The sequence below is a fragment of the Spinacia oleracea genome, chromosome 3 (assembly GCF_020520425.1).
Source record: "Spinacia oleracea cultivar Varoflay chromosome 3, BTI_SOV_V1, whole genome shotgun sequence".
Lineage (NCBI taxonomy): Eukaryota > Viridiplantae > Streptophyta > Magnoliopsida > Caryophyllales > Amaranthaceae > Spinacia > Spinacia oleracea.
Window position 1 is genome coordinate 115,045,628 of NC_079489.1, and position 8,263 is coordinate 115,053,890.

Here is an 8,263-nt window from a genome sequence, read left to right on the forward strand (position 1 = left end):
GTTACAAAGGCTTAAAACCCTCCTTACAAACAGCAATATTTAAAGCTAAGTACAAGACTGAATTGTCCAAACAAAAGGTTTTAGCGCAATTTTGGTCCCAAACACCTGTTCTGTCACCAACTGCATTGCCTGTAGGTTCCTCACCTCCAACCACCTATCCTTGCTTTCTTTAATCAAGTCTTTCACCCTTGCTAAAGAGCAACTAGTGTTTCTGAACACCACTTCATTTCTATGAAGCAAAATGGCCCACACCGTAGATATAAACTCTACTACCCTCACATCATCGATGTTATCCTCCTTGAAGAGGAAAAGCAAATTACTCATTATCTATTTGCTGATATCAACACCTGGCGAGGCATTGCCTCTCATTGCCATGGATCTCCAAATGTGATCGGACATAGAGCAATCTCGAAACAAATGATCGTCAGACTCCTCCTGCAAACCGCACATCGAACACAAACCATCCACAAGAATACCTCTTTTCCTCATATTGGATTTTTCGGTATTGCCCCATTTAGAATTTCCCAACATAAAACTTTCCATTTCGGGGGTATGCTACGCTTCCACAAAGCTTTCCAGAACGGATGAACCGGGGGGTTATGCTGTGAACTTATCAGGAACCAATATCCAGACTTCATCGACATTTCTCCATTCTTCGAGCAGGCCTAGGAACGGCTATCCGGCATACCCTCGACTGATACCTTCGACGCAAAGATCTCTATTGATGTGTCCTCTGTGAACTCGGCCCATACTAAAGAATGATTCCACTATATCGAGCTAGTTGTAAGATCAGAAACCCATTTCACAAGCAGTGCACACTGCCTGCTAGGATTGCGCACAACTTTTCCCGAGCTTAGCCAAATATCATCCAGAATATCCGTTGACTTCCCATCTCCAACTCGTCTTCTAGTTCCCCCTTACAAACTCGCAGTACTTCTAATCATGCTTCGTGCAGCCCATGAGGCATTAGAGATTGACTTACCTTTCAGCCTTAACTCAACTGGATCCATGCAATACTTTGATAAGAACAATTTACTCGCGAGTAGTTTCCTATTTGTGGCTAATCTCCAAACTTGTTTTCCCAACATGGCCACATTTACCGTACCCAAACTTCTAATCCCCAAACCTCCTTCTTCCTCCAATATATGGGTCTTCTATCCATTAAAGAGCTCCACCAGAACCTCATAATTGTGGAGGTAATTCTTTTTGTTAAACCTGCAGGTATCAAATAGAGCGAGAGAATATTTGCCGAGAGAGCCACAAGAATTCCATTTATCAAGACAATCTTCCCAGCTTGTGAAAGATGTATAAATTTCCAAGAGCTCAGCTTCTGGAGGAGTTTGTCATGAATAAGAGATAGTTGCGATGTTGATCTTCCATCCACATCCATTGGACACCCCAAGTAGGTTCCCAAGCGAGTATCACTTTTAACACTCAACGGTCTTTTGAGAAGTCTAATGAACAAGGAGGGCGTGTTGGGGCTAAAGGATCACACAAGACTTATCAAAGTTTATCATTTCCCCTCACATGTCACATAACTCGTCAATGCACGCTCTCATGGTTCGGCAAGAAGATGGATTTGCCTTAAAGGAAAATAGAGCATCATCTTTAAAAAATAGATGGGATAACGCTGGGGAATAACGTCCAATCTTCAAACCTGAGATTTTCTTCAACCTTTGAAGTTTTCTTAACCTCTTTGATAATACTTTCATATAAAGAATAAACAGATAAGGTGAAAGAGGGTCGCCCTGGCGTAGTCCTGAAGTAGGGACATAAAAATCTGAAGGTTCCCCATTCACAAGGACTGAATAAGACATAGTTGAAACACATTGCACAATTCGGTGAATCAATACTTACGGAAACTTCAAAGCCACCAAAACACTTTCCACAAAATCCCAACGAACTCTATCGTATGCCTTGCTTAGGTCGACTTTCAAGATTGCTGCAAACTGCTTCCCCTTTTTCTTTCTACGGACATAACTCATTAACTCTGACGCCATAAAGCAATTATCCACCATGAATCTGCCTGGGATGAAGGCATTCTGATAGTCATCAACAATATCAGGCATTATCACCTTTAACCTGTTCACCATTCATTTCGAAATGAACTTGTACGTCGAATTACCCAGGCTTATTGGCCTGAACTTGCTCACCTCTTCCGGTCTCGCCTCCTTTGGAATAAGAGTTATGAAGGTTTGATTAACCTCTTTCAATAAGTACCCCAAAGAGAAAGAAAGAATGCACCGCATCGTAGATATCTGGCCCCACGAGGGTCCAATATTGTTGAATAAGAGCCGGTGGTACACCATCCGGGCCAGGAGACTTTAGCGGCTTGGAACTAAAAGCCGTCTTCTTTATTTCAGCATTAGAAAATGGGGTTAGAAGCATTGCGATATGATCTTCTGAGATTGAGGGCAAGTCTTGTAACCACTCTCCGGCAGGTGGCCGGATTACCGCCAGCGACCCTTGAAGGATGCCTTGAAAATGGGCCTTAAAAGCTTCCTGAATTTGCACTGGTTCCGTGAGAATAGCTCCATTAGGGGACTTATTCCCCCTAATTTCATTTCTTTGCGCTCTACCTTTCACACTTTTGTAGAACAAATTTGAAGATTGATCCCCATAAGCGTCCCATTTGCATTTTGCCTTTGCTTCCAATACCACCATTGCTCCTCTACATGAGAAGACATAGCCTTTTGTTGTGCTACCATAATCGAACCATCTGCTATGTCAGTAATAGATGATTGAAGTTTGTTTAGCTCACTTTTGAACAAACTCTGGTTCAAGCCCAAGGTCTTTTCGAAATTTAAGCACCACTTTCTTACTTTCTGCACAATCAGCCGTAGCTTTTTCTAAATTGTGAACATTTGAGAGCCCTGGATGCTTCCCTCCCATACTTGGCACACCATCATCTTTATCTCCTCCTTCTCCAAGGACCATGCTTCTAATTTGTACGGTGTATTTCGGGTTGAGGGTTTTTTCGTAAGCTCCAAGATTATGGGACTATGATCCGATAGAAAGATCGGATGATTACAAACCGTCGCATCCGGGTACATGCATCTCCACTCATCATTCGCATAGCATCGATCAAGCCTTTGTAAAATGAGTTCCTGCCCATCCCTATTATTCTCCACGTATACTCGCCCCGAAAAAAGGAACCTCCGAGACTTGGCAGTTAAATTTCCAATCTAAAAATGCGGCTCTTCCCCTAATGTATGTGGTACCACCTAGTTTCTGGCTTGCAATTTCAACTTGGTTGAAATCTCCAATGACTACTACCCCCTCCCCGTGCACTACGATTATCAGATTTTGAAGATCATTCCACACCCTCTGCGTATCTTCTAAATAAGGTGAACTGTACACAAAAGCTATATATTATTCATTACCGAAAGCGGCCTTAGCCTTACATAATATTAAATTCGCCGAAGTAGAAACAATGGACACTTCTACTCTAGGGGACCTGAAGGAAATATGTCCTTCATCCAAGGTGCATTAAGTCTAATACCAAGGTTCAGATTAATTGCGAACAATTAATTCAGTGAGATCAAGTGATCGGAACAGCTAGCTGGAGCAATGCTTCCGATTAGTGAGTTCTAATGGATATTGAACTCACAGCTTACTCTTGACTGAACCTACAAGGTCACACCAATGACACGTAACAGATCAACGGATTAAATGAATCGGAAATTCATTTAATAGCTTTTCGGGAATTAGTTTGGAAAATGTATTATACGATACGACCTTGCATCGGAATCGTATATCGTATCGCGAATATTCGTAAGCTAGGCGAAACAAATAAATCGTATCGTACGACGGTGATTCGTCGTATACGAAACGATAAATAATATATCGGAAATATATTAAACGCGGATACGAGGAGCGGCCCACGAGCCGAGTGCACGAAGCACTCAAGGCCCATGGGCGCGCGCGCTAGGCAAGCAAGCAAGGCGACACAACAGGGTTGGCCCATGGCCGAGCAGCTGTGTGCGCGCGCGGGCCAAGACCACGACATAGCAGCAGCAGCTCGGCCCACGGCCCAGCTCGCTGTGCGTGTCCGTGTGATGCTGCGCGGGCTTGCTAGCCGGCCTTGCCTTATGGCTTGGTCGGTTAGTAAGGTTATGTAAATAACCTTCTAACCAATTTTCCAACACAACATACAATTCATTACTCAAACCCTAGAGACACAGAGAACCCTAATTCTCTCTGTGCCTCCAAAGTGAGTTCTTCCCAAAAGCAAAGTATCTTGATCGATTGTCTAAGCTACGATAATCAAGACGGATTTGAACGTGTCGGTGAACCAAGTAGAGGAACGACAAGTGGAGTTCTAAGTTCGTGTTCGTTGACAATTCGTGGAAAACACGCTTCAAACGTAAGTCTGCTTAATCTGTTCTTTATACATGCTTCCTGGCTTTAGGGATTGTTTCCGCACATGTTATTATGTTTAACTGTATTCCCCTACAGGACCAACAAAGGAACAAACCCCCACTACTATTCAAACTATCACTACCCGTACATTCCGCATAACCTTTACGGGAAAAGAATCGTTTTAGGGAACTAACACTACTTTTAGTTTCGTGCAAGAAGATAAATTCTACACTACTAGCCTAAGATAAACTACTAATAAAACTAATAATAGGAGAGGCACCCTCAGTAGCACCTCAGCAGTTCCAAGCTAGGATACTCATATGGTCTTTGAAGTCTGCTCGTGGCGAGATGCACCATCATCATCTTCAGACCCTTGCCCTTCACTCGACATATAGTCCTCACCACAATCACTCTCACTGAAGCCGAATTTCATTTTCCCCTTTCCTTTATATTTCTTTTGTTTCTTCACCTTTTTCCTTGGTTTCGAAGTTGATGCTTCATCGTCGTTTGCCGCAGCATGCTCTTCTCCACTGTTCTCTTCTTTCTCAGCGAGACTTCCTTCACCAGTGAACCTTTATGCAGTTCCATGGCCAACAAACCCGTAGGCTTCCATATTTTCTTGCTTATAGTCTTCCTACATTTCCCCATCGCCTTCTGCTTTGTTGTACCTCACATATTTTTTCAAGCTTTTCTCCCGAAAAGCAGACGGGTCCGACGAGATATCACCACTCTCCGGAGAGGAAATAACGAAGTTTAGATCCCTAACTGCCTTCATCATGTCTTCCTCTCCGTCCGAGATAGGGAATGTCGATAGAGCTGACCCGAATGAGCTACCTGAGTTTGGTGAGTTTGGAGGGGGAGGTGGATAAGAGACAGGAAACGGCAACACAGGGAATAACAATGCCCTAGGAGATAAATTTTGATGGAAATTACCAACCTGGGACGAGAGAGATGATGAGTAGGTTGGGCTAATGAGCTCAAAACGTTCGAACACAGGGAAGTTATATTTAGGTATAAAGATGGGTGTTAGCTCCAAAGAATCATTTCGAGCATGGGCTATGGGATGGGCCTCCCCTGTACTTACTTCGCACCATTTATTGAATTTTTCAAGGGTATGAATGAATCTCTGTAAGAAGTTAGGATAAGTTGCTAATCACATACAAACTATACCATGTCGATTAAAAGTTTAACTGATTATAAACTCATTAATATGCATTAGTAATGATTCTGACCGGTAAAGTACATACTACCTCCGTTTTACAATGTGCTTAAGTTCAAAATTTGCACAAATAGTAAGACAAAAAAGAGAGAGTGGGTAAAAAGATGGACGAATATAATATACTCTATTAAATAAGGGAGTGAAAACAAGTGGGTAGATGTAAGTATAAATGAATAAAGTAAAAAAAAATGATAATTGTTATGGGGTAAGAGGGGTAAGATAGTAAACTTTCATGTCAAAATATAGAATAATGTACAATGTAAAGAACATCATGAAACAGACTAAATCATTTTGAAACGGAAGTACACTTGGGTATGTATGTACGTATGTTTTTTTGTATCATTAATTTTATCTCTATTCTATAAGGGAACACCATACACTTTTGGTGTCCCTTTATAGAATAGACCAAAACACCCTTTAATATCTCCAATAAAATATATTTAAAAAATGATAATTAAATCAATTTAAAGTCGGATTATTGTTAATCACCCATCATTAAAGTCTAACGCATAGAATCAAGCAATTTTGCATAAAGTCAAAATTCCTAATCACGCATGAAATTTTTTTATGTAAAATCCACCCATCAAAATTTTAACACGAGAGATTATGAAGTGAAAAGGGGGAAAAAATTACTTAACGTGAACTGCAATCACGCATGAAATCTCTCTCTTTTCCTCCGAAGAAGCAATAATACAACCTTTTCTAAAATATTCCTCCGTTACCAATCTCTTCGTAAAAGTAAAAAAAAAAATTATATAATAAATTACCAATTCTTAAATGGACTTGGTCACAACTAAATTTATTCTGGACCAATCAAGTCTCTGAATTGGAAAACGATATTTGATGAAAATGTTATTCACAGCCCAACTATCAACACACATACGCCATGTCCCATCTTTCTTAGGCACAAGCAACACCGGAACAACACATGAACTCAAGCTTTCTCTAACATAGCCTCGAATCAAAAGTTCATCAATTTGTTTTTGCAACTCCTTTGTTTCCTCCGGATTGCAACGATAAGCAGCCTTATTAGGCAAAGAAGTCTCTGGAACAACATCAATTTGATGTTCAATACCACGAATAGGAGGCAAACCTGGTGGTAATTCGTCGGGAAATACATCCTTTAACTCAAAAAGCAACTCGGCAAGGGGACTGCCTTCTTTCCAATTTTGGCCTTCGATCGAACTTTCCTTAGCCACGAGCAAATACACCAACTCTCCATGATCTAGAGCTCGCTCAATCTCTCGTTCACTAACCAACATGGTGAGATTCGGCTTCTTTTTTTTGCTGCACACTCATGGATCGAACCGCTTGTGATGACATAGGCTTTAGCACAATCTTCTTGACTTAGTCTCTTAATTCATACTCGTTGCTTCTCCCCTTGTGAACCACGTCCCTATCAAACTGCCAAGGACGACCCAACAAAATATGACAAGCATCCATAGGAATAACATCACAAAGAATCTCATCCACATACGAACCCATAGTCAAACCAACCCTTACTTGTTTCGACACCTTCACACTATTACCATCATCAAGCCAATGGAGTGCGTATGGCCTAGGATGGGCTGTAGTGATTAAGCCTAATTTCAAAACCATCTCACTAGAAGCAACATTGGTGCAACTTCCCCCATCAACAATCACACTACACCACTTATCTTCCACTAGACATTTAGTATGAAACAACTGATCTCGTTGGTCTGAATCAATAGATGCAATTTGGGTTTGTAGAGCTCTAAGAACCAGAAATGTGTCATAAACTGGAGCCTCATACCCCTCCTCCTCCTCTTCATCGCCACTCTCATCAAACACAAATACGTCCCCTAACCTCTTCTCCTCTTCAAACAACTCCTCACGGCAATCAACAACTTCTCTCAAGGTCACTACCCATTTATTTGGACACGCATTTTGATAATGCCCAAACCCTTGACACTTAAAACAACGCACCTTGGACAGACTTGTTTCTTTGGTTGAGTTAACTAATTTGGGGCAGCCGTAGAATTACTTGAACCTACGGTACTAGGTGATGTGTTTGATTTCAAGATAGGTTCGGATTTAGACCAAGACTTGGCCTTACCATCCATACTTGACCCTCCCCCATATTTTGCTTTCCCTTGGATTTACAATTTTCAACAAAGTCCACAAAGAGTATCAAAATCAGAATATGGATAAAGGTCTACGGTATTGGCAATATTGTAGTTTAAACCTCTTAGAAATCTAGACAGTTTTGGTTTAAACTGGAACAGGTAATGGTGAGTACAAAACGGGCTTGAAAGAACTCTTGGCCATATCACAAGTCACGCACTTACCCACAATGTTCGTTACATCGCCCAACATTTTAGGCCAAAAGACATGCTCCCTCAATATCTCCAAGGTCTTAGCTATGCCAAAGTGACCAGCCAACCCTCCACCACGAGCCTCACGAACTAGTAGCTCACGAATTGAGTGCTTGGGAATAGAAAGACGATTGCCTTTGAAAAGAAACCCATCTTGCATCATGTACTCTCCATAGGCACCAACTTCACATTTCTCAAATGCAACTCCAAAGTCACCATCAGTCTTTCACGGTCTCAAACCCCAATAGACGAACATCAAGTGTAGCAAGCAAAGTATATCTCCGTGATAATGCATCAGCCACCACATTTCTCTTACCATATTTGTACTTCGAAGAAAATTCAAAGG

The 8,263-nt window shown here is 41.4% G+C and overlaps 1 protein-coding gene across 1 annotated transcript; it reads right to left on the bottom strand.

Annotated features, from left to right (window-relative positions):
• Positions 1–327: 327 nt before the first annotated feature.
• Positions 328–2,093, bottom strand: LOC130469983 (uncharacterized). The gene is made up of 4 exons (XM_056839536.1): positions 1,858–2,093; positions 1,658–1,759; positions 1,106–1,481; positions 328–435 (listed from the first exon to the last, which is right to left on the bottom strand). Exons 1-4 carry the CDS (start codon positions 2,091–2,093, stop codon positions 328–330), a joined length of 822 nt encoding a protein of 273 aa, XP_056695514.1.
• Positions 2,094–8,263: the final 6,170 nt, after the last annotated feature.

Excerpts from the sequence above, each read along its gene's own strand:
- LOC130469983 (XM_056839536.1), bottom strand. The coding sequence starts at position 2,093 with ATGGTGAACAGGTTAAAGGTGATAATGCCTGATATTGTTGATGACTAT. Across the intron at positions 1,760-1,857 it reads TTGGTGGCTTTGAAGTTTCC|GACTACGCCAGGGCGACCCT; the intron begins GTAAGTATTGAT and ends TCCCTACTTCAG. Across the intron at positions 436-1,105 it reads TTTGGGGATTAGAAGTTTGG|GAGGAGTCTGACGATCATTT; the intron begins GTACGGTAAATG and ends TGCGGTTTGCAG.